A 27,519-nucleotide genomic window follows, 5' to 3' on the forward strand; every position below is an offset into this window, starting at 1 on the left:
TCTTCAATAAGTGATCCTGGGGAAAGTAGATAGCTACATGTAAAAGAATGAAATTATAATATTACAATATTCAATATACAATATTACAATACAAAATTACAAAATTATAATATTCTCTAATACCATATGCAAAAAAACTCAAAATAAATTCAAGGCCAAACTTTAAGACCAGATACTATAAAACTTTCAGGGGAAAATACAGGCAGGACACTGTAACATAAATCACAGCAATATTTTTTTGGGTCCATCTCCTACAGTAGCAGAAACAAAAAGACAAATTTTAAAATAAGACCAGGGACTTCCCTGGAGGTCCAGTGGCTAGGACTCTGGCTCCCAGTGCAGGGGGGCCAGGTTCAATCCCTGGTCAGGGAACTAGGTCCCACATGCATGCTGCAATTAAGACCCAATGAAGACAAGAAACAATTTTTTTAAAAAGGCCTTATTTTTAAAAAATGGGACCTAATTAAACTCAGAAGTTTTTATACAACAAAAGAAACAATAATATATACATACTACTAAATACAAAATAGATAAACAAGGACCTACTGTATAGCACAAGGAACTATATTCAATATCTTGTAATAACCTATAATGGAAAAGAATCTGAAAAAGGACACACACACACACACACACATACATATATCACTTTGCTGAAAACTGAAACACTGTAAATCAACTGTACTTTAAAAAATAAAAATTTTTTAAAAAAAAGAAAGAAAGGTAGTTGACTCTGGAAACCGGAAACAGGTTGAGTGGGAAGAAGTATTACTGTGATTTAAACATTATTTTTAAAAATACAGATAGCAACTTCTGCCTCTGAGGGTTGTGGTAAGTAGTAAACAGTGCACACAAAGAACTTGGGAACAATGCATGGCACTTAAGTCTTATCTAGTGAGCATCAGCTATAGCTACATCCAGCAAAGGAGATGAGCAGGAACCCAGGAGAGAGGCAGAAGAGGGTCTCTGAATCACAGACTGTCCAAAGATGCTGAGCCTGACTTAAAACGTACACATATGCTCCATTAGCCGAAAATCATGGCAGAATCTTGGACAGAGAAACAACCCTAGAAAAATGTATTCCTAGAAAATTGCCCTAGCAGCAAAACTCATTTCTGAAAATGCATAAATTCAAGTTTAGGGATCATGATATAGGAGAAAAACCAGGAAGGGGTAACAGAAACTTAAAAAACAATGTTTCAAGAATAAGAGTGCCCACAAGAAAATGTCACTTCACATGTAACAGAAGAGCTAAGATTAAAAACAATGAAGAAAGAAACCAGAGTACCAACTACTGGCAAGGAACGCTGAACTCTTATACATTGCCTATGGGAGTATGCAGTCACTTGGTCAAACTCTTTAGCAGTTTCTCATACCTACCCTAAGGTGCATCAGCTCCACTCCCAGGTGCCACTGAAATGACATATGTCACAAAAAGACTCATACACAAGTATTCACAGCATCCTGATTCATATCAGCCAAATGCTGGAAATAACCTAAATATTCATCAACAGAAGAATGGACCATCACTCCATGATACATTCATACAGTGGAACAACACTGAGTAATATATTAACAGGAACAAACTGCTGAGACAGGTAACATGAAGAAACTCAACCACTGTGCTGAGGAAAAGACACCCAAGAGTACAGTCATTCACTATGATTCCATTTATATGAGTTTCTGGAAGAAGCAAAACTAATCTATGGTGATAAAAAATCAGAACTATGTTTGCATGGGGGAGGCAGGGAGCACAGAGAAAGTGACTGGAAAGGTGCATCTCTGAGGTGGCGGAAATATTGGTTTTAATGTCAGGCAGACTTTTTATTGAAGTATACAGTTGATTTACAATATACTTTTAGCATAGTGATTACGGTATTTTTACAGATTATATTGCATTTAAAGTTATTTTAAAATAATTGCTATATCTCCCTGTGCTGCATAATATATCCTTGCAGCTTATGTATTTTATACATAGTAGTTTGTACCTCTTAAATGAACCATTTTTTTTTGGCTGCACTGGGTCTTCATTGCTTTTGCGTGGACTACTCTCTCCATTGCAGTGCTCAGGCTCAGTAGCTGTGGTGTGCAGGCTCTAGAGCTTGGGCTCAATAGTTGTGGTACCTGGGTTTAGTTCCTCCACGGCATATGGAATCTTCCTGGATTCTACATATAAGTGATAGCATTTCTCTTGCTCCGCCTTATTTCACTAAGGATAATACCCTTTAGATCCATCCATGTTGTTACAAATGGTAAAATTTCATTCTTTTTTATGACTCAATATTCCATTGTCTATATGTATGTACATGTATCTTCTTTCTTCATTCATCTGTTGATAGACACTTAGGTTGCTTCTGTATCTTGGCTATTGTAAGTAATACTGCTCAGAACACTGGGGTGCATGTAGTTTTTCAAATTTGTGCCTTTATTTTTTCAGATATATACTCAGCAGTAGAACTGCTGGATCACATGGTAAGAAAATATTTCATCCATGATGAAAGTGGTAGATACACGGGTATATCCAGCTGTTAAAACTAAAATTGAAGATTTTAAACATGTGCACTTTATCACATGTAAATTTCACCTCACTGTTTCTAAAAAGGCTAAGAAAGAATGAAAGCATGGACAACTTTGATTCAAGCTGCTAAAAGTCAACAACAAAGAAGAGAAGCAGGTTGTTTCCTTGACACTAGGGGAATGAAAGCCCAATTTGAATGGAATGAGGGGAAAATGGAGTATGAAGGAGAGAAAGCTGGTACAGACAGGTTTTTTAAGCAATAGCAACCAAAAAAAGACAGGGTAGAACCTGGTGACTCAGTAGAACAAAAATGACTCACCTTTGAATTAACAACCAAAAACTAGGCACCATGCTAGGCATAGGACTCCAACTTCCAAAACTAGATGAAATTAAGAAAAAAAATCCACTTCTAAAAACAGGGAAATTCAGCAGGAGAGACTATAAGAGGAAAATGAAGAATTCTCAATCCCATTTCATTTCAGACACCAATGGCACACTCAAGTTCCAGGGGAGTGATTTTTCATTCCTGTTCCCTTATACTCATGTACTCGCTTATCCTCACAACATCCCTATAGGATACTATTACTCTGTTTCAAAAGAAGAGAGGAAAATCATAGTTCAGAGTAGTAAGTAGCTTACCCAAGGTCACACAGCTAGTCACATAAACCCTCATCTTCTGATTCCAATCAAAAGATTTTCCGAGGACTTCCCTGGTGATGCAGTGGATAGGAATCTGCCTGCTAATGCAGGGGTATGTGTTTCATTCTTGGTTCAGGAAGATTCCACATGCCACAAGGCAACTAAGCCCATGAGTCACAACTACTGAAGCTCACATGCTAGACCCTGTACTCCACAACAAGAGAAGCCACCACAATGTGAAGTCCAAGTACCATGACAAAGAGTAGTCCCCGCTTGCTGCAACTAGAGAAAGTCTGTGCAAAGCAACAAAGACCCAGCGCAGCCAAAAATAAATAAAGAAAAATTAAAGAAAAAAAGATTTTCTCATCATGCCATACCTGCTTCTTTCAGCAAGATTATAGCCTCTCTTTAGTTTAGTCTAGCACACTTTTATCTGTGTCCCTCTAGAAGTCATCACTATTTTCAGTGCAGCAAAAACCTGCAGAAACTGGGTCATTTTCAGTTACAGCTCACAGAATAAAAAGAGTGGGGGGTTACAGATATCCAATTCTAGAATACCTTTAAAGGTCATACCTTCAGCTAAGAGCCTGAACTCCACAAGGACAAGATGCTGCAGTGAATTTGTGGAGCTTTAAGCATTGCAGCCTAGGCAGCCAACTGTACAAGTCATTCTCAGAACCAACTAACGTATTTTACCACTAACATAGCCAACGTACCACAATTGTGAGCAAGCAAGCAAGGCCACAATTAGGTACTTCACACACCTCAACACAATGGTTCCCCTGGCATTTCTCTTATTATTCTTATGCTCAAGCACAAGAGCTAAATATTTTCACTTATGTGCTCAGTCTTTAAAGGCTGAATCAACTCTTCCGCAGAATTCTATTTTTTAAGTAGTTTCATGAGAGCAGGTATCATATAAATATGTTTTGTACATATGCAGAAAGGAATAAGAATTCCAAAACAATACAAATTCTTCATGTGCTATGTTCCTATGTAATGAAATTTGTAAATGAAGGATTAAATCATCTAAATCATTATCTACAAGTCTAAAGATGAGTTTGTAGGACAGAAAACAAGGCATTACTAATATAGATTTCATTTTATATTTTTTTAAACCTTGCTTGAGAGTGTAAAATTAAATTGAGTCCGGTTTACAGAGCCAGAGATAAGTCAGGAGACTCAGAAACTGGTCGCATTGCTGACTGATAGAGGAAAGTGTCTCTAAGATACTGCCTGGGATAGCTGGCCTCTTACCTGAAAGCATCTGCTCCGTGCTGCTCCGCAGTTTGCTGTAGCCATGGCTCAAGGGCACCCTCTGGTAATGAGGCGGGGAAGAAGGAGGGGAGGCAAGAGGTGACATCGAGGGAGACTTCGTTTCCTGCTTCAAAGAACCAGAGCAGAGTTCAGAGGGAATCACTCAAGGAGCCTGGTGCTCTGAGCTGCAGTTATGAAGTATAATGCAACTCTACTGCCAGTAAGCTGACTGCTTTAACAAATGCAGATGTTTTCTCAAAAACGCAGCTTGGTTAAAAAGCACTGTCTGAGGATTCAAAAGTCTCGCCAGAACTCAGTTACCTAAATTACTAAAACAAGCCTGACACACTTCCAGTTACTCCAATAATATTTTCCTTGGGAAAACAGAAGACAACTGATCACATGAAATAGCATTCATACTCCACAATTTTGATATCTTTGTGAATAGATTCAATTTTCATTCATTAATAAAGGCTCTTATTTCCTAGATCTACATTTATCAAGTCTTCCAACAATGTGGATATTTTTTATTTAAATATTTTAAATGGTAATGCTAAATATTTTTGGAGCTGACTAGCCAAAGTAAAATGTAAACTTTTTTTATACTGAGAAATTCCAAAACAATTCATTATGGGTAAACTCCAACTAGCCTACTCCTAAACACTAGGATGGTACCTTAATAAAGTACAAATCTCAATTCAAATGTGAACTGTATGTAGGACTGCAGGCGAGACAAGCTATTATTACTTGGCTTTTTACTATTACTCCGCTACTGAGTTTCCTGTTTTTTTTAATGCTACTAATAGACTGGTCGGAGAAGGCAATGGCACCCCACTCCAGTACTCTTGCCTGGAAAATCCCATGGACGGAGGAGCCTGGTAGGCTACAGTCCATGGGGTCGCTAAGAGTCGGACACGACTGAGCGAATTCACTTTCACTTTTCCCTTTCATGCACTGGAGAAGGAAATGGCAACCCACTCCAGTATTCTTGCCTGGAGAATCCCAGGGACGACGGAGCCTGGTGGGCTGCCGTCTATGGGGTCGCACAGAGTCGGACACGACTGAAGCGACTTAGCAGCAGCAGCAGCAGCAATAGACTGGTAACAAGGAAACCGTACTTTTTATCAGCATAGAGACTATATAGGTGTTCTTAGTCAAAATAACAATAATAGTAATTCAATCTGAGATACCAATCAAGTACTCTTTTTCAAGTAAAAGAAAAGAATATTTGCTCTGAATTATAAGTTCACAACCACAGACTGGGTGGGCCTAGCATAAATCCAGACTGAAGTGAAAGGATGTGTCCTCAATGACACAGCCAGGGGATGGGCCTGAAAAGTTCCCAGGGCATCAATCATCCTGGGATAGTGGGCCCTCATTCCTCTCCAAACGCTGGTGGGAAAACATGCCAAAGAGTACTGGCTGAAGATGCTGATATTGACATACCTCGTTTCATTGCGCTTCACGGCTATTACTTTAAAAAAAAAAACAAAGTTTATGGCCACCCTGCATCAAGCAAGTCTACCAGAACTGCTTTTCCAATAGCATTTGCTCACTTCATGTCTCTGTGTCACATTTTGACAATTCTTAACAATATTTCAAACATTTTCATTATTATCGTATTTTTATGGCAATGTGTAATCAGTGAGGTTTAAAGTTACTACTACTTGCTAAGATGGTAAGTTAGCAGTTTTTAGCAATAAAGCATTTTTTTAAATATGATATATACATTATGGTTTTTTAGCCACAATGCTATTGCACACTTAGTAGACTACAGGATAGTATAAATCTAACTTTTGTAAGCACTTGGAAACCAAACACTCATGTGACTTCTGCAGTGGTCTGAAACTGAACCTGCACTGTCTCCAAGGTATGCCTATACTCCTTTTTATATAAATCGCTGAAGAACTAATTTAAAATGTATGAGAATTAGGCGTTATACAACAGAATATGCTATATGAAACTTCTGCAACAATACTTCAAATATCCAGCATTATTAGGGTGAACCATATACATTAGTTTTCCAACTTAATCCTTTAATAGTCATTGCATTTGAAAAACATTTTTATTGGTCTTTCTAAAACATGACAAATTTCTTTTCCATATAGAAGATACTAGGTTGAATATGATTTGACTTTTCTGCATAATTCAGTATCTTCATTGCAAGTACCTTGATGTCCTGAGTGCTCACTAATGTGTAAGTCTATTTTACCTCTTACTGACAGACTCACTCATCTGGAATTTTACACTTTTCTCTCTACTCATCACTATCTGACTATTGCAATTAGTGGTCTAATTTTAAAAGCCTCTCCACCCTATTCTTGTTCCTGACCTGCTGTACATGTAAAGGCAGCATTTCCCAAGATGGCCCTCCAAACATGCTCCCCAAGAAGGGATTCCCTAGTGAAAGAAGTTTAGTACATGCCAACCTCCAGGTCTCTTTATTGCAGGACTTGTTAGGGCCTTTACTGTGCTAATGTACACCACGAATGTCTAAGACCGAGTATTTAGCCTTTCCCCCAAGAACAAGGCATGAAACAGCGTTCTCCAACCACATTTAACCAGAGAAATCAGATTTTTTGGAAGAAAGCACTTATTAAAAACTCCTAGAAGTTACATTTCAAAGAACCCATTTGGAAATGGTGGTTAGATAAATCAAATAAGTGTGTTAAAGCAGTAGCCTTACTTGAGACACAATTCTACATTAAAGTAGGCTCTAAATGGCCCATAGATGGCTCATGGTAATTGCTATGCATCAGCCTCTTCTTCTTGCTACAAGGAAACTTTATAGGCACACTCCAAGCCTATAATTGTATCCCAGATGGTGCAATTCAAGGAACTGGAAGTTTGACAGCAGCTATGAGGCACTGCTCTGTGAGGGTTCATGGTCAGAAGCAAACAGACATGCCTGATCAGACTATTTACCTGTTTATCCTCATCGTCGATTCTTTTGAAGGTATTTTTTTCTGTGATTAAATATGGAATCTGAGCTTTAGTTCCATGCAGCTCAGCTGTGTTCCCAAACCGGATTTCAGCATCGGTCTTTGACATCATAAAGCGAGGCAGTGGCAGTTCTTTAGGAGCAGAATCAAAGAAGCTCAAGTGAGACTTTATTTGAAAACTGCAAAAAGGGGAACTCAATGGCCAAAAGATGAGTCACTTTTGAGGAAAAATTCCAGAGCACTAAATATAGATTAAATCTGATTTCAACACAATGAAGACTCCTATAATAATGTCATGATAGAAAAATGCTACAGTTTAGCAAGGTATCTTGGCTCAACATTTTTAAATGCTGTCCAATCATACTGGAACAAATTCAGGTTTTGGACAGATCTTCCATTTCAGCCTTTAGTTTGGCACCAAGAAAAGGGATGTGACATTGTAGAAATCAGTATCAAGCAACAACAGTAGCAGGCAAAACTTATATAGTGCTTATTATATGCCAGAGATTATATTAAGATATGAAAATATTAACTCATTTAATCCTCACAACTCGCTACAGTAAGAAGATCATTACCCTTCTTTTACAGATGTGGAAAAAGACCAGAAGGAGCTAAGACGATACAGCTCATCTGTGGCAGAGCTGGCTCTTCACAAGCCAGTGCTGCTGCTCTATAGAAAGGCCGCTCATTCCCAGGGCAAACTTACTGGATACAATACGTTCTCATCATATGTTATTGCTCAAGGAATTTTCACACACAATCTCCAGTTGTCTTTTTGTAATGGAATAAGGAAAATGGCATCAAGTTAGAGCAATCAATCCAATGTTCAGTCAAATTCTACTGTCAAAACCATTAGCCACACTCAATACCACAAACAGCTGAAAATGCAACAGTCTGGTGTATTTACTTACCTTTCAAATTTCTGACAAAACTATTCTGAAAACAGAAATGATACTTTGGCACACTTCAAGTTCTCAGCACAGCAAACCACACACAATAACACAGCACAAAGAACACCAAAAATGGGTATAATATTCTGGATTAGGCATAATGATTTGCATCTGGATTCATTGTTTAGGATAACATTCATCAGTGTGCCTTTGCCTTCCCTTAGCTTGCTCTTCCAAAAACACAGCTGCACTTCCAATGATTGCTGCTGTGTTACAGCCAGAAAACATCTTAGCAACAGCAAGCAGTATCTCAGCTCCCCAGGCAAAGAAGGCCCCTGGTTCTCTAATATCCACATCATGTTTATTTTTAGTTGCTATGTCTACATTCAATTCAAAGAAGTAGGCAATATGACAAATCCCTGCGTGATCAATCAGCCAAGAGCCCAAGAGACGTGAATAGAATAACCAATCTGGAAAATTAAACCAAGACTTTCCCCTAAAGAGACGATGGCCACCATTTTTAATATTTTATTATTTCCTAACCCTGGCAGCTCTTCAGCACTCAAGGCAGGACTGGACTTCAAAAGAAAGAAGGCAAGAGAAAAGAAAGTCTAGATTCTCAGTAAATCAAATATGAGCTAATCCTATGGTTCTCTTCTCAGAAAGGTATTTATTACAGCTCAGTCTGCAAAAAGGATCTTAAAAAATTGACTAGGATCACATAAAATAACTTGCACTCTAATCTGCCCACAAGAGGATGACGCTACTTACAAGCTCTATTTGAAAAGAGAAGAAAAAAAAATGAAATGTTCAGCATTTGTAAGCTCCCCGACCAGTGTTTCACTGGTGTTTAACAGATAACTCCAGGAACAATGGAACACAAACCTGGTTGGTGAATATCAACTGTTACACTAGGGCTCCCAGCTGTCCTTTAGGACACCGTCATATCACAAATTCTCCTTCCCTGGTGATGGCATTTCTCCAGAATTGTTCACCTGGGAAACAATCTCCCTCCCTCAGACAGCAAAAGACAAAATACAGCTGAATTTCTCTCATACTTTGTTTACAAGGCTTTAAACAACTCTTACTTAACAGAATTGTAACCATATATAATGATATGCCTATTATTGAAAACTAATGAAGATGCTATTTTTCTTAAGGTAGTGCAAGCTTTTTTTTTATGCTACAGGCTTTTTAAAAGTGAAAAGTAAAACTATAGTTTGTCAACGTTCAGTCTAAATGTTGTTTCATTGTCATACGTGCAGCAAATTTAATAGCAAAACTTTATTAGAAGATTAACCAATAAAGTACTTACTATCCAGTGATATATGTCAAGTAATCACAGGAGAAGATCTATTTGCAGTAATTGGTTAGAATCCTTTCTGCCAAACTGAATTAAATGAGCACACAGGAAACAAATTAAGAGTTCAAATAAAATACTGACAGGGGTCAAGGACACAATGAGCACAGCAATCATTTGTCTCATAACGGTATCTTAGGTTGTATTCTTTGAACACAGAAATGCTCTGTATATTAAACAGAAATGACTATTTTTCCCTTCCACAAAGAAAATTATGTCTCTGCTTTTTTAAAAATGTGACCCTCTAAGGGAAAAATCCTTTGTTTTCCCATGTCTGATGGAGTCATGAATATTAGAAATACATCAATCTCCTCAATTCATTAGAAAAAAACATAAGCAGCATAAATGCAGTAATAAAAGATTAATTACAAAGAGGCAGCTGCTGTGCACTGTCCTCAAAAGACCCTGATGCTGGGAAAGATTGAAGGTGGGAGGAGAAGGGGATGACAGAGGATGAGATGGTTGGATGGCATCACCGACTCAATGGACATGAGTTTGAGTAAATTCTGGCAGGTGGTGATGGACAAGGAGGCCTGGCGTGCTGCAGTCCATGGGGTTGCAGAGTCAGACATGACTGAGCGACTGAACTGAACTGAGAAATATAATCTCAGTCACATGTATCATTGTAAATTGTATAGTAGCTACATTAACAAAAAAAATGATAAGTGAAGAAGCCCGTGAAAAAATACAAATACTGCATGGTTTCACTTACAAGACAGATCAATTGTCAAACTCATGGAAACAGAAGGTAGAATGGTGGGTGCCAGAGGCTGGAGGGAAGGGGACTTGGGAGTTGTTTACTGGGGTTGGAGTTTCCACCTTGCAATGTAGGCAGATTGGTTGCACAACAATGTGGATATACTTAACACTACTGAACTGTATACTTAAAAATGGTTAAGATGATAAATTTTATATTATGTATATTTTGTCACAATTAAAAATTTTCAACTTAAAAAAAGCAAAAAACAGGTGAAATTAATTTAGTATATTTTAACCCAATGTTATCAACAACAGCATGTAAACAAGATAAAAATTAATATAATAGTTTACATTCTCTTTTCAGACTAATGCTTTAAAACCCATGTGTACTTACCTATACTATAGACCTCAATTCAGATACACCACATTTCAGGCACTCAGGAGCTGCAGTAGTATGGCTACTGGCTGCCCTACTGGAAAAGCACAGTTTGACTAATGGTTGCTATGAAATAATATGGACCACTATGGCCAGAGATCTGGATTTTACTAAGAAATACTATAATGTTAAAAGTCAACAAATAATTGATTTCTTCTTAAATTATGTAAGGAGTATTTTGTATGGAGGGATGATGATGATGTACACAGAGCTTAAGTATTTGAAGACTTTTAAAGATTTATTTATTTAGTTTTGGCCGTGCTGGGGCTTCATTGCTGCAGGCTTTTCTCTAGTTGCAGCAAGGGTTTCTCATTGCAGTGGCTTCTCTTGTTGCAGAGCACAGATTCTAGGGAGCACAGGCTTCAGCAGTTGTGGCTCCCAGACTCCAGAGCACAGGCTCAACAGTTGTGGTGCACAGGCTTAGTTGCTCCACAGCATGTGGGATCTTCCCAGATCAGGGATCAATTCTGTGTCTCCTGTATTGGCAGGCAGATTCTTTACCACTGACCTACCAGGAAGCCTCATTTGAAGACTTTCAACAAATGTATATACAACCTCATAACAAACACCCAAATTGCTTTCATATCCCTTTCTAGTTAATCACCTCCCCTTGTCCCACTGAGCAATGTATTCTAATTTCTAAATCCACAGATTACCTTTGCCACTATAGAACTTCACATAATGGAATCATACAATATTAATCTTTGTGACTAGCTTTCCTGACAACACTTTGTGATAATCATCCAATGTACAACATAATCATCCAAAGACATAGTTCATTCTTTTTCACTGCTATGGAATAATCCACTTTTATGAATATACTGAAATGTTTTAAACCGAGTCTCTGTGATGAACATTTGAGTTATTTTCAGTTTGAAGCCATTATGAATACAGCTGCTGTGCACAGTCTTATAAATTACTTTTGAGAGACATGAATTAATCAATCTTGGGATATACCTATGAGCCACATTCAACCTGCTGTCTATTTCCATATAGCTCAGGAGTACTGTATAGTAGTAGTATAAGTGTAAATTATTATGTACAAAATAAGCTACCAGCATATATTATACAACACAGGGAACATAGCCAATATTTTATAAGTATAAATGGAGTATAACCTTTAAAACCTGTGTGTGAATCACTATATCATATACCTGTAACTTATATACTACTATACATCATAGTATACTTCAGTTTTAAAAAATAGTATTTTCAGTAAAAAACAATAGGTTTTACATTTTTGAATGCCTGGAAAACATCAAAAGCAAAATAATTCATGATGTAAAATTTGTGAAATACAAATGTAATGTTGAAGAAGCTGAAGCTGAACGGTTCTATGAAGACCTACAAGACCTTCTAGAACTAACACCGAAAAAAGATGTCCTTTTCATTATAGGGCACTGGAATGCAAGAGTAGGAAGTCAAAAAATACCTGGAGCAACCGGAAAATTTGGCATTGGAGTACAGAATGAAGCAGGTCAAAGGTTAATAGAGTTTTGCCAAGAGAACGCACTGGTCATAGCAAATACCCTCTTCCAACAACACAAGAGAAGACTCTACACATGGACATCACCAAATGGTCAATACCAAAATCAGATTGATTATATTATTTGCAGCCAAAGATGGAGAAGTTCTATACAGTCAGCAAAAAAAAAGACCAGGAGCTGACTGTGGCACAGACCATGAACTCCTTATTGCCAAATTCAGGCTTATATTGAAGAAAGTAGGGAAAACCACTAGACCATTCAGGTACGACCTAAATCAAATCTCTTACGATTCTATAGTGGAAGTGACAAATAGATTCAAGGGATTAGATCTGATAGACAGAGTGCCTGAAGAACTATGGACGGAGGTTCTTGACACTGTACAGCAGGCAGGGACCAAGATCATCCTCAAGGAAAAGAAATGCAAAAAGGCAAAATGGTTGTTTGAGGAGGCCTTACAAAGAGCTGTGAAGAGAACCCAAAGGCAAAGGAGAAAAGGAAAGATTACCTATTTGAATGCAGAGTTCCAAAAAATAGCAAGGAGGGGTAAGAAAGACTTCCTCGGCAATCAATGCAAAGAAATAGAGAAAAACAATAGAATGGGAAAGTCTAGAGATCTCTTTAAGAAAATTAGAGCTACGAAGGGAACAATTCATGCAAAGATGGGCTCGATAAAGGACAGCAATGGTATGGACCTAACAGAAGGAGAAGATATTAAGAAGAGGTGGCAAGAATACACAGAAGAACTATACAAAAAAGATCTTCATGACCCAGATAATCACGATGGTGTGATCACCAACCTAGAGCCAGACATCCTGGAATGTGAAGTCAAGTGAGCCTTAGGAAGCATCACTACGAACAAAGCTAGTGGAGGTGATGGAATTCCAGTTGAACTATTTCAAATCCTCAAAGGTGATGCTGTGAAAGTGCTGCACTCAATATGCAAGCAAATTTGGAAAACTTAGCAGTGGCCACAGGACTGGAAAAGGTCAGTTTACATTCCAATCCCAAAGAAAGGCAATGCCAAAGAATGCTCAAACTACCACACAATTGCACTCATCTCACACACTAGTAAAGTAATGATCAAAATTCTCCAAGCCAGGCTTCAGCAATACGTGAACCGTGAACTTCCAGATGTTCAAGCTGGATTTAGAAAAGGCAGAGGAACCAGAGATCAAATTGCCAATATCCACTGGATCATCAAAAAACAAGAGAGTTCCAGAAAAACATCTACTTCTGCTTTATTGACTATGCGAAAGCCTTTGAGTGTGTGGATCACAATAAACTGTGGAAAATTCTGAAAGAGATGGGAATACCAGATCACCTGACCTGCCTCTTGTGAAATCTGTACACAGGTCAGGAAGCAACAGTTAGAACTGGACATGGAACAACAGACTGGTTCCAAATCAGGAAAGGAGTACGTAAAGGCTGTATATTGTCACGCTGCCTATTTAACTTATATGCAGAGTACATCAAGAGAAATGCTGGACTGGATGAAGCACAAGCAGGAATCAAGATTGCCGGGAGAAATATCAATAACCTCAGATATGCAGATGACACCACCCTTATGGCAGAAAGTGAAGAAGAACTAAAGAACCTCTTGATGAAAGTGAAAGAGGAGAGTGAAAAAGTTGGCTTAAAACTCAACATTCAGAAAACTAAGATCATGGCATCTGGTCCCATCACTTCATGGCAAGTAGATGGGGAAACAATGGAAACAGTGACAGACTTTATTTTGGGGGGCTCCAAAATCACTGCAGATGGTTGACTATAGCCATGAAATTAAAAGATGCTTGCTCCTTGGAAGAAAAGTTATGACCAACCTAGACAGCATATTAAAAAGCAGAAACATTACTTTGCCAACTAAGGTCTATCTAGTCAAAGCTATGGTTTTTCCAGTAGTCATATATAGATGTGAGAGTTGGACTAAAAAGAAAGCTGAGCGCTGAAGAATTGATGCTTTTGAATTGTGGTGTTGGAGAAGATTCTTCAGAGTCCCTTGTACTCTTGGACTGCAAGGAGATCCAACCAGTCAATCCTAAAGGAAATCAGCCCTGGGTGTTCATTGGAAGGACTGATGTTGAAGCTGAAACTCCAGTACTTTGGCCACCTGATGCGAAGAGCTGACTCTTTCGAAAAGACCTTGATGCTGGGAAACATTGAAGGCAGGAGGAGAAGGGGACGACAGAGGATGAGAGGGTTGGATGGCATCACCGACTCAATGGACATGAGTTTAAGTAAACTCTGGGAGTTGGCGATGGACAGGGAGGCCTGGCGTGCTGCAGTCCATGGGGTCTCAAAGAGTCAGACACAACTGAGCGACTGAACTGAACTGAACTGAACTGACTGTGTATAAAATAGATAACTAATGAGGCCCTACTGTCCAGCACAGGGAACTCTCCTCAGTGCTCTGTGGTGACCTAAATGGGAAGGAAATCTAAAAAACTGGATATATGTATGTGTGCTTAGTTGCTCAGTCGTGTCCAACTCTTTGCAACCCATGGACTGCAGTCCGCCAGGCTTCTCTGTGCATGGGGATTCTCCAGGCACAAACACCGGCGCAAATGCCATTCCCTTCTCCGGGGATCTTCCCAAACCACGGATCAAACCCAGGCCTCCTGCATTGCAGGTCGATTCTTCACCATCTGAGCCACCAGGATATATGCATACATATGACTAATTCACTCTGCTGCACAACAAAAACTAACACAACATTATAAAGCAACTATATTCCGATAATTTTTTTTAATTGCTCCAAGAAGGGGTTCACAGGTCAAAGGGGCCATGACACGATAAAATTTCAAAATTCTACCCTAGACCCTGCTACACCTTCCCTCAGTCCTCACACTTCCTCCTGGCCTGTCTTTGGAAAGCAGGAGGTTTGCTCCCAGGACAAATGTTCACACATGGTTTCCTCCATAAGAACTCTCTGCCAACCCTGAACTTCACCCCAACACCACCTTCTGCCCTCCTAAGTCAGCTTTCCCAACAGTATTACCCCAGCTCCCACTAGGGTGAGGCTAGAGAAAAGCCTGGGGCTAGCACTTGAGGTACTGCCTCTCAGGGCCCTGGAAAGTCAGAGTCAGCACTTGCAGGGCCCAGGGAGCTAGCACCTCCTACAGTTATACATCCCCTACAGTTATACGCCCTGGGTACTGCTTGCCTCCCTCCAGTTTGGGCCCTAATGTGACCAAATCTGTACTCAGAGCTTAAGCAAAGCTCTTGAAAATACTCCACTTGACTGTCTTTAGAAGTCACTCTCAACCCTGGCTCCACAGAAGAATCACCTGGGGTGCTCTGAAAAACTCTGTGCTAAAGCCACATGTCTGCAGGTAGCCCCAGGTTCCTGTAGTTTTTATTTTGCATTTAAAGTTATCCAGATGATTCTCAAGTGCAGACAAGGTTAGGAACCAATGCCTGAGAGAGATGACTTCTGTAAGCATCCCTCAGAAGTTCCTGGTGAACGTGAGTTCCAAATGTTTGCATTAAAAAGAATGACAGATGATTAAGACTCACTCCCCGTGCCCAGGCATTTGTGTCTTCATGCATTCATTCAACAAACATGCCCTGAGTACCCATAAGGCCCCTCTGTACAGGGGTTACCAGATGCTTCTCCCTTCCTCTTAGATGTGCAGACTGCTGAGGAAGACAGACAAAAAATTACTCAAACCTGTAAAGGAGTACTTACAAACCCTAACGAAAGAGCTATGAAGGAGCAGGCAGTGAGAGAATTAAGTAAGGAGGGGACTGTCACATTATCCAGCATTAACAGGCCCATCCAAGGATTATCTAACTCCCTAGGGATGCATGATTTTAAGTTACTATTTACTCTTGATGAAGCATTTTACAATTCTGAAAGGGTAGATATTAATTTGTAGAAAATTTGTTAGATAACAAACACTTCTTTTCTGACAGCAGTGCAAATGAATTTTATCTCACAAGAGTATAACCCAGTTACAGTTTCATTGTCCTACAGGGCATTAATCAATTTTTTTACATAATTTAGCAATCTTATTCCAGCATTCTTTCTTTCCTCGACTATAAATACTTCTGACTTTCCTACACTTTCTTGAACCAGTTTTACTATATGCTGGTTCCTTTGTTAATGAATTAATTTGACAGGACATACTTTAGATGGGATGTCAGGGACAGCCTTGGAAACCTGAAGGATGAGAAGGAGACACCAGCACTGGAAGGAGAGGAGGGAGAACAGACCACTAGCAACCCAAGATCTTCACATAACATGCTCTTTCCTACAGTAGGAAAGAGGTGGCCCAGAAATGGATACACAGCCAGTAAGGCTGGGGGACAGATTACAAGAAAGAAAAGAAATTTGAGATGAGGAGAGGTAGTAAGCAGAGACTAAATTATGCAAGGCCTTACAGATAACTGTAGGGACTTTGAACTTTGCACTCTGTACAATAAGCAACCACTGGGAGAGTTTCAAGGAGCTAGGTAAAATAATCTATTTTGAAAAAGCTACTCTTAGTGCTATGTGGGAAAAGAGACTGGAGTAGAAAAGAGAGAAGGCCAAGAAACTAATGACAAAACCATTTTGGCACTCAGGCAAGTGGCTGCAGGTGGCCTCATTTAGCAGAGGTAGAAAGATGCAGGGAGCAAACAGTGAAGACTAGAGCCATATTGGCAGAACTTTTTATTTAATTCATTCATTGGAAAATAATTACTTTACATATTGTGGTGGTTTTTGCCATACATTTACATGAAACAGCCACAGATGCACATGTGTGCCCCCATCCTGAACCCCCCTCTCACCTCCCTCCCCACTCCATCCCTCCAGGTTGTCCCAGAGCACAGGCTTTGGATGTCCTACTCCACACATTGGAACTTGCACTGGTCATCTATTTTACATATGGTAATACACGTTTCAATGCTATTCTCTCAATCATTCCACCCTCGCCTTCTCCCACATAGTCCAAAGGTCTGTTCTTTACTTCTGTGTCTCTTCTGCTGCCTTCCATGTAAGATCGTCGTTACCATCTTTCTAAATTCCATTTATATGCATTAATATACGGTATTTGTATTTCTCTTTCTGACTTACTTCACTCTGTATAATGGTCTCCAGTTTCATCTACATCATTAGAACTGACTCAAATGCATTCCTTTTTATAGCTGAGTAAGATTCCATTGTGTATATGTACCACAACTTCCTGATCCATTTGTCTGCCAATGGACATCTAGGTTGCTTCCATGTCCTAGCTATTGTCAACAGTGCCACAATGAACACTGCAGCACATGTGTCTCTTTCAATTCTGGGTATATGTCCAGCAGTCGGATTGCTGGGTTGTATGGCAGTTCTATTTCCAGTTTTTTAAGGAATCTCCACACTGTTCTCCATAGTGGCTGTGCCAGTTTGCATTCCCACCAACAGTGTAAGAGCATTCCCTTTTCTCCACACCCTCTCCAGCATTTATTGTTTGTAGACTTTTTGATGACAGCCATTCTGACCAGCATGAGATGATACCTTACTGTGGTTTTGATTTGCATTTCTCTAATAATGAGTGATGTTGAGTATCTTTTCATGTATTTATTAGCCATCTATATGTCTTCTTTGGAGAAATGTCTGTTAGGCCCTTTGGCCCATTTTTGATTGGGTTGTTTGGGGGGTTTTGGGTATTGACCTGCATGAACTGCTTGTATATTTTGGAGATTGATCCTTTCTCAGTTGTTTTGTTTACTATTATTTTCTCCCATTCTGAAGGCTGCATTTTCACTTTGCTTATAGTTTCCTTCTTTGTGCAAAAGCTTTTAAGCTTAATTAGGTCCCATTTGTTTATTTTTGTTTTTACTTCCATTACTCTGGGAAGTGGGTCACAGAGGATCTTGCTGTGATTTATGTCAGAGAGTGTTCTGCCTAAGTTTTCCTCTAAGAGTTTTATAGTTTCTGGTTTTACATTTAGATCTTTAATCCATTTTGAGCTTATTTTTGTGTATGGTGTTAGAAAGTGTTCTAGTTTCATTCTTTTACACGTGGCTGACCAGTTTTCCCCAGCACCACTCGTTAAAGAGACTGCCTTTTCTCCATTGTATATATTTGCCTCCTTTGTCAAAGATAAGGTGTCCATAGGTGCGTGGATTTATCTCTGGGCTTTCTATTTTCTTTCATTCATCTACATTTCTGCCTTTGCGCCAGTACCATACTGTCTTGATGACTGTGGCTTTGTAGTATAGTCTGAAGTCAGGAAGGTTGATTCCTCCAGTTCCATTCTTCTTTCTCAAGATTGCTTTGGCTATTCAAGGGTTTTTGTGTTTCCATACAAATTGTGAAATTATTTGTTTTAGTTCTGTGAAGAATACCATTGGTAGCTTGATAGGGATTGCACTGAATCTATAGATTGCTTTGGGTAGTATACTCATTTTCACTATATTGATTCTTCCAATCCACAAACATGGTATATTTCTCCATCTGTTTGTGTCATTTTTGATTTCTTTCATCAGTGTTTTATAGTTTTCTATGTATTAGGTCTTTTGTTTCTTTAGGTAAATTTATTTATAAGTATTTTATTCTTTTTGTTGCAATGGTGAAATGGAATTGTTTCCTTCATTTCTCTGTTTTTTTCATTGTTAGTGTATAGGAATGCAAGGGATTTCTGTGTATTAACTTTTTATCCTGCAACTTTACTATATTCATTGATTAGCTCTAGTACTTTTCTGGTGGTATCTTTAGGGTACTCTATGTAGAAGATCCTGTCATCTACAGTGAGAGTTTTACTTCTTTTTTTCCAATCTGGATTCCTTTTATTTCTTTTTCTTCTATGATTGCTGTGGCTAAAACTTCCAAAACTATGTTGAATAGTAGTGGTGAGAGTAGGCACCCTTGTCATTCCCGATTTTAGTGGAAATACTTTTAATTTTTTGCTATTGAGGATAATGTTTGCTGTGGGTTTGTCGGTTATGGCTTTTATTATGTTGAGGTATGTTCCTTCTATGCCTGTTTTCTGGATAGTTTTTATCATAAATGGATGTTGAATTTTGTCAAAGGCTTTTTCTGTATCTATTGAGATAATAGTATGGTTTTTATCTTTCAATTTGTTAATGTGGTGCATCACACTGATTGATTTGTGAATACTGAAGAATCCTTGCATCCCTGGAATAAAGCCCACTTTGTCATGATGTATGATCCTTTTAATATATTGTTGGATTCTGTTTGCTAGAATTTTGTTGAGGATTTTTGCATCTACGTTCATCAGTGATATTGGCCTGTAGTTTTCTTTTCTTGTGGCATCTTTGTCTGGTTTTGGTATCAGGTTGATGGCAGCCTCATAGAATGAGTTTGGAAGTTTGCCTTCCTCTGTAATTTTCTGGACGAGTTTGAACAGGATAGGTGTTAGCTCTTCTCTAAATTTTTGGTAGAATTCACCCCTATTGGCAGGACTTCTGATGGATTATATTGAGAGGGAGGGAAAGGAGGAAATCAAGAACATCTTCCAAGTTCCTGGCTTAAGCAACTGCATAAGGTAGGGGTATTTAGCAAAATGGGAAAGACTAGGGGTTAAAGGTTAACACACACATACACACAGGCAGATGTCACTCATGAAGTAAGGGTATGACTCTTATAGAAGAAGGACTGAAAGGACTCACAACTCCCTGTGTGATAGGTCTTTGAGATTAGGCTCTCAGAGAGCATTCTCTTTCACCTTCAAGGTTTGTGTCATCAAACATTAAGCTAATGGATTTCAAGCAAAAAATTGGAAAATGCTAAGTGGCAGCTCAAAGTTTGGCCCAGTCTTGCACTCATCCTTACTCAACATATGCTGACTGCAGGTAACTTATTTAAAAAACCTTTAAATGAAAGAAGAAAATTCAGAATTAACTCTGAGTAATACTTAAACCTTCAGTGGTAAAAGGCAGCATCAGGATTTATAAAATGGAGAAAGCCTCATATTTGGAAAAAAGTTCAGTTCAGTTCAGTCGCTCAGTCGTGTCCGACGCTTTGCGACCCCATGAATTGCAGCACACCAGGCCTCTCTGTCCATCACCAACTCCCGGAGTCTACCCAAACCCATGTCCATCGAGTCGGTGATGCCATCCAACCATCTCATCCTCTGTCGTCCCCTTCTCCTCCCGCCCCCAATCCTACCCAGCATTAGGGTCTTTTCCAGTGAGTCAACCCTTCGCATGAAGTGGCCCAAGTATTGGAGTTTCAGCTTCAACATCAGACCTTCCAGTGAACACCCAGGATTGATCTCTTTTAGGATGGATTGATTGGATCTCCTTGCAGTCCAAGGGACTCTCAAGAGTCTTCTCCAACACCACAGTTCACAAGCATCAATTCTGTGGCGCTCAGCTTTCTTCACCGTCCAACTCTCACATCCATACATGACCACTGGAAAAACCATAGCCTTGACTAGACGGACCTTTGTTGGCAAAGTAATGTCTCTGCTTTTAAATATGCTATCTAGGTTGGCCATAACCTTCCTTCCAAGGAGTAAGCGTCTTTTAATTTCATGGCTGCAGTCACCATCAGCAGTGATTCTGGAGCCCCAAAAAATAAAGTGTGACACAGTTTCCACTGTTTCCCCATCTATTCCCCATGGAGTGATGGGACCAGATGCCATGATCTTAGTTTTCTGAACGTTGAGCTTTAAGCCAGCTTTTTCACTCTCCTCCTTCACCTTCATCAAGAGGCTCTTTAGTTCTTCTTCACTTTCTGCCATAAGGGTGGTGTCATCCGCATATCTGAGGTTATTGATATTTCTCCCAGCAATCTTGATTCCAGCTTGTGTTTCTTCCAGCCCAGCGTTTCTCATGATGTACTCTGCATATAAGTTAAATAAGCAGGGTGACAATATACAGCCTTGACGTACTCCTTTTCCTATTTGGAACCAGTCTGTTGTTCCATGTCCAGTTCTAAGTGTTGCTTCCTGACCTGCATACAGGTTTCTCAAGAGACAGGTCAGATGGTCTGGTATTCCCATCTCTTTCAGAATTTTCCACAGTTTATTGTGATCCACACAGTCAAAGGCTTTGACATAAAGGGTTAATCCCTTATACAAGTGATAACTTAGACAATCCACCCCTTCCACCCCCTCCCCCATCCCCAGGAAATTAAGCTACAGATCTGAGCACAGATCAGGTAAAAGACTTCAGTCTAACCAAATATAAGCAACAAAGGTGTCCGAAGGTTATTCTTTTATACAGCAAAGAAGCTCTTAACTCTTCCAGAAGATGAAGTTGGGAGATACGCTAATAAAAATTAATGATCATTTACAATGGAATGGAAACTTTCAGTGCCTACCACAAATCGAAATCCAGTGAGATATAACTTTGAACAAATCACAGCAAACACTGACCAACAGACACCAAATCAGCCACTGAAATTACTCCATCAAGAAACCTATTTCAAGGAACCAAATTATATAATACCAAGGGATGCTTTGGGGGTCAGTTTTTGTTTTTTTTTTTTTCTGTTCAGGAAACATTCCAGATTTACAAATTAGAATCAGGAACTTACTAAACAGAAAAAAAATCATCCAGAAGAGGCTATTTTGCATAACAATTAAAAGCCTGGGAAATGGAGGCTGAGATCCTGGTTGGAGCTGGTTAGAACCTAACATCCTTAGGCAAGTTGCTCAACTCCCCTAAACTTCCATTTTCACATCTGTAAAATGCGGATAACAACAGCACCAGGATAGAGACTTTCAGAGTTCACCCACATACAGTCTCCTCTCCTTGCAGGCACATGAGGGAACTACATCTCCCGAAGCCCGCTCTGCGTGTCAGTAGATCCATGTGCGAAGTTCTGGCCAATGCACTGTGAGCAGCAGTAACCTGAGTCACATCCAGGCCAAGGCATTTAACTGCTAGGCTTAGAAACTATTTCTCTGTTGTGGCAATTACAGGAACAGGTGCTGTGTTGGAGGTGCCACAGGATAAAGCTGCCAGGATCAGAGAGCCAACACATGGAGGGCAGCTGCCCTGGAGGGTCACCCTGACCCACTGCAAAGCAGTAAGCAAGCCTTTGTTCCATTAAGGCACTGACATTTCAGTGGTACTTGTTATCACAGCTTATTCTAGGCAATGCAAATTGATACAATTATCTAGTTTAGGTAAATGTCATGAGGACTAAATGATACAGTGTCTGGCACACACTAAACCTTTAATAAAGATTAGCAGGATGATTGCAGCTTCCTGATGGTTAGTGTAAAAAAGCTTCATTTTCTATAGTCAATCTATCAGAATCTTCTCTGCTATTTGGAGCTACAAGGTTACCATGGACTAAACATAAATCCTGAGCCCACATAAAGATCTACCAGGGACTTCACAGAACAGATAGGAATAGTTGGGTGATTTTTATCTCAAAATGAGGAAAAAGGCAAAGTTCCTGCATAGCTGTGTAGACACAGGAAAGTAATTCATATCAGAGTGAACTAACAAAAGACCTCAGCACATCCACTCAATAGTCACCTTCTTTAAACAGCTTGGTAAAACCAGTACTGATGCAAATGATGCTAAGAGTTTGGGGCTTTGCTTTTAAGTCGTGAAAAGTGCTCAAGTATGTGTTGGGTTTGGGGCAGGAATAGCAAGATAAGAAAATGATAAATCAAAAGTCTGAGAAGATAAATTCATTACGAAAAATATTTAGTAGCCCACAAGTACTTAACAGGGCTTTGGGAATTGAGAGATTAAAAGATAATCATACTTGATAATAAAATAATTATCCTGGCAAGAACAGAAGAGAGAGAGAAGGGGCAGCTCCACTCAAACTCTCCCTGTTACTCAGTTCCTTGTCCCTAATAGAACCTTAAACAACAGAGATTCCTCAAGTGGAAAATTAAACTGAGTCTTGCTATTTTGCCACAGGTTCTAGAACCCTTGTCCCAATCTTTCTCAGCTAAAGAACAAAATCTATTTTTAACGGCAAGTCAGATAAAAGAAACTAACCTCAGGTCCCTCTCTGAATTTTTTCTCATTAAAAAAATAAAAAACTAAGACACCTGATAAGTTCTATTTTATAGAAGAGTTGGAAAAAGAAACAAAAAATTCCACAAATGCTTACAGAACAGGACTTAAACCCAGGTCTCATTTTTATGACAAAAAATGGTTCTCATAAAAAAAAAAAAAAACTGTCATGGATAACAGAATGTATAAATGGGAGATACTTACCACATTTAATACTCTCTATCCGCACAGGGAGGCCAGACTGTGCTGCAGCAATTAATTTCAGGGCAACGTAAAACTGTGTCAGACCAAAATAACCAACCCGCTTGGCACCACACAATTCTGTGATCTGAAAACAGACAAGAGAAGGGATGCTGAAAATTCCATTTCATAACGGGAAAATGAGACAAGATAGATTATGAAATCTCAAGGATTTCACGGGGTAAATAATCAAAAAGTCCCCGGAGAGCCTATGTGTACACGCTGGTGGGATTCTTTATCCTCTAGTTTGCAGGGAGGTTTTCAATTTGGGTAATTCAATTCTACCCATGCATGATGTTTCAGAACTGGATGATTATTCCTCCTCTTTCAAAGATAAAAATAAAGGTGACAAAGGATGGCTGTTAATCTTCTTACAAAAGAGTGACTTTTTCAGGAGGTGGACTGTAATGTACAAAGTCCAGAAAGTCACAAAGGTGAAAAGAGAACAGTTTAGTCATCACCATTATTTGTGGATTATCCCAGTTGATCGAAATTAAACGTGAGTTCATTATTTTTTTTAACGTTCTCAAGCAAAATTATTTCCTAAGCATCAAAATTACATCTTGCGTGCTCACTTCAAGGAAACAAAAAAGAAGTACTACATATACAAATATTATTATCAAAATATTGCAATCTTTATCACTTGTAGACCTTAAACTAAAATGATATGTCCTATTGGTAGTTTAAAATAACAAATTAAATATACAATGACTTCTTTAAAGTTATTTCTAAGTAATAGATACTCAAAAGTTCAAATAATACTAAGTGGGGGTGAAGAACTAAGAAGCACCCTCACTTCCTATGTCACAGAGGAAAATATTACATATTTCTGCTAGAAATATTCTCTGCATATATGTAGTACACACCTGTGTTTCTCCTGTTGTTTATTCAAACTTTATACAAATAGACTATCACATACTATTTTGGGACTTGTTTTTCATTTAGCATTATCCCTTGACTATTCTTCTCTATCAGCACAATTAAAATTACCACGTTGCTTTAACAACTGCATAATATTCTGCTATAAAGATATACTGTGCATTTTTAAATTATTATTATTAGTTGGTTCCTTATGGATGGAATTTTAGATTTCCAATAATTACTTTTAGATTTAGACTTCCAATAATTATTGGAAAAATAATTATCCAATAATTTCCAAAATATCACAAATGCTTTCAGAACAAACTATAAGCAGCACTAAGTAATCTTAAGAAAATTGCAATAAAAATTCAACTAGAATGTAAGCAAAAAATAGCAGCATAAGGGTCGCCAAAAACGCTCTCCTCCATCAGAACAATGAGAAACTAACTAAAATGGACAGAACTCTGGAAATTGACCAAAAGTTTGCCGCAATCGGGGGGGGGGGGGTTGGGGGGGGCGCGGTGGTGTTATTCAAGAAAAACGGCTTAATCTCAGAAAGGATGGAGAGTTTTGTGGCATTTTAACTGCTCTTACTTCCATTCTCTTTCACTCCTACTCCGGGTATTTTCACTCTATTGCAGACATCCCCAGCCTGCAGTCATAGTAACACTGTCAGCCACTGAAAGGACAGAGCTGGGCTTCTTGGTTGTGAAGACTACTGTTTGTCATCAAACTGGGTTATCTTGTGGCCATTATTTCTTCAAATATTTTTCTGTCCCTCTCTCTTTCTCCTTCTGGTACTTCAAGTAGTCTACTGTCTACTGCTCCTAGTCCTAGACTAGGAACTACAGTTATGGGGATAAGTCCTATTTTCTCAGCTATACTCACCAAGAAGAGTCCTCCATTGCATGGAACTGATGAGGGTGGGGAGAGGATGAGGTCATGGCCCAAAGCCTGCTGGCTCACTGTTCTTACTAAGATTTAGTAGATTTTCTTGAATAAATGTTTCTACATTTGCTGTATGTCTTCAGGCCAATTTCCAGAGACTTTAAATGAGTGTCCTTTATAATTTTTACAGTTAAAAGGTTATTTCACTGGGAAGAAGATCTGCTGAGTTTTTCACACTGCCATTCCAAAACTATCAACCCTCCCAGATTCATTCTTGAGTGGAGAAGCAATAGAACATTATGGTATAAAGAACAGTTCTTGGAGTAAATGACTTAGGTGTGAATCCCTGCCTTAGCACCAATCAGCTGCCTATATAACCTAAGGCAAGTTACTTACCTTTTGTGCCTCAGTCTCCCCTTAAGTGCAAACAGGTACTTACTTCATGTAAGTTAAAGTAGCAGTGCCAACGATAGTGTCCATTCAATAAACATGCAGTCGTCTAATTTTTTAGTCCACTTGTTTATTTTGTTGCCATTCTAGCTGCATATTAAAATAATCTAAGTAGATTTTGAAAATATAAAGAGACCTAGTCTCTACTTCCATAGATTCTGCTTTAATTAGTCAGTGGTGTGGCGCAGGCATGGGTATTTTTGTAACGCTCTCAAGGTAATTCTAAAGTGCAGCCAAAGCTAAGAATCACTGCTCTTAGGTAATCTCATTCTTTCCCAGGCTTCAATGACTATACATAAATGCTAATGATCAGCAAACCACTCTCTCCAAACCTAACAACTCGGATACTTCATGCAGTTTTCCAAAACCCTACTGGACATCTCTACATGGATACCCTAAGCCATCTCAGACATAATATAAATAAGCCCTACTCATTTGCCCCTCTTCACATATCCTTGAACCTGTTGATCTTCCAGCAACCCTCGGCTCAGCTGTTGGCATCAACCATACCGTACCTCAAATCAGAAACTTGTTTTCAATGCTAATCACATCCAGTTGATTCTATCACAGAACCATCTACCAAATCAAGCCTATCTTCTCATTTGCAACACCTTAATCCCTTCCTAATATCTCACTTGGCCATCATGATAGATTTTATTTTTCAGTAAAATTCACACAAATTAGCATAAAGCAGGGACAGGTTTCTTTTTTCTTTTTAACTTTATTCCAATAGTTGGTGTTCTTCTCTCAACAAAAAGGTCAGGCACTAGGATCCCACAGGCTGAGTGGTGCAGCCAAAAAATATTTATAAAAAGTAAAAAAATAAATCACAGCATCACAGTAAGCCATCTATCTGCATGTGACTAACTCTTTACTAGGCTAAGCTTATGAAATAGCGAGACGTGTCTTGCTCATTAGCTTCTTTGCCCACCGCATTCTTTATGCTTAATAGACAGTGGTTGAACAGTTTGCTTGAACCAGTCTCCCCTCAGCAGATTTTCCAATTCCAGTTCATCCTCCATAGTGCCTACATATCTGCCTTTTAAAAGCTGACAATACTGTTCTCAGGCTGAAAGACATCTCAGCCTGGATCCTCACCACCCTCAGGATAAAATTCTATCTTCGTAGCATAGCATTAAAGTTCCTTCACAACCTGGCCCTGAGCAGCTTCTCTAGTTTCACCTCTTGACACACACACACGGTCACAATTCTATAGCTGCATTCATCTTCTCTTGATTTCCCAAAAACATCTTGCCCTTTTACATTTCTGTGCCTAGTGCACGTGGTGCACAAGATGGGAAACTAAATCGCCTTGAAGTCAAGGTTGGTCAGGCTGAAATCTAGTTTCCTCAAATGTAAAATAGACATTGTCACTCCCATAAGAGTATGAGGGAAAAAATTAAATAATGTACTAAATGAACCTGATATAATGCTTCATTGTTGTTTAGTCGCTAGGTCATGTCCAATTCTCTTGGGACCCCATAGACTGCAGCCCACCAGGCTCTTCAATCCATGGGATTTCCCAGGCAAGAATACTGGAGTGGGTTGCCATTTGCTTCTCCAGGGTATCTTGCCAAACCAAGCATCAAACCCGCCTCTCTTGCATGGCAGGTGGATTCTTTACCACTGAGCCACTGGGGAAGCCCAATTTAATGCTTAGCAGTGTTCAATAATTGTTGAGTTCCATCCTATTCACCTGGACCTGGAACATTCTCCCTCCCTACTAGATTAAACTCAAATGTTACAGGCTCTATAGCTTCTTCTCAAGTTCCCAGGTATAGTCTATTTTCCCAGTGTACACTCCGATTATTCAAATATCTATAAATGTGTATTACATGATATATTATTATCTTGGATATGTTCTAAAACAAAAGGGGGGAAAGGAGTAAGTGAAGACTATGGGTGAAACAAGCATTATCAAGAGTTGCAAATGACTGA

General features: G+C 39.1%; 1 protein-coding gene across 5 annotated transcripts in view; it reads right to left on the reverse strand.

Annotated features, from left to right (window-relative positions):
* REPS2 (RALBP1 associated Eps domain containing 2) overlaps positions 1 to 27,519 on the reverse strand; it is a 238,727-nt gene that overhangs the window by 154,218 nt on the left and 56,990 nt on the right. For 3 of the 5 annotated variants that reach the window (XM_081564695.1, XM_081564694.1, XM_081564697.1), the window contains 3 exons: positions 23,347 to 23,470; positions 7,337 to 7,485; positions 4,412 to 4,535 (listed from right to left, as the gene is read on the reverse strand). In XM_081564695.1, the coding sequence (XP_081420821.1) occupies positions 4,412 to 4,535; positions 7,337 to 7,485; positions 23,347 to 23,470 (397 nt within the window). Of the gene's footprint in view, positions 1 to 4,411; positions 4,539 to 7,336; positions 7,486 to 23,346; positions 23,471 to 27,519 lie in introns of all 5 variants that reach the window. The other 2 variants (XM_081564693.1, XM_081564696.1) reach the window with 1 other exon arrangement.

Source organism: Giraffa tippelskirchi, chromosome X (assembly GCF_054371585.1).
Source record: "Giraffa tippelskirchi isolate mGirTip1 chromosome X, T2T-mGirTip1v1.2.pri, whole genome shotgun sequence".
Taxonomy (NCBI): Eukaryota; Metazoa; Chordata; class Mammalia; order Artiodactyla; family Giraffidae; genus Giraffa; species Giraffa tippelskirchi.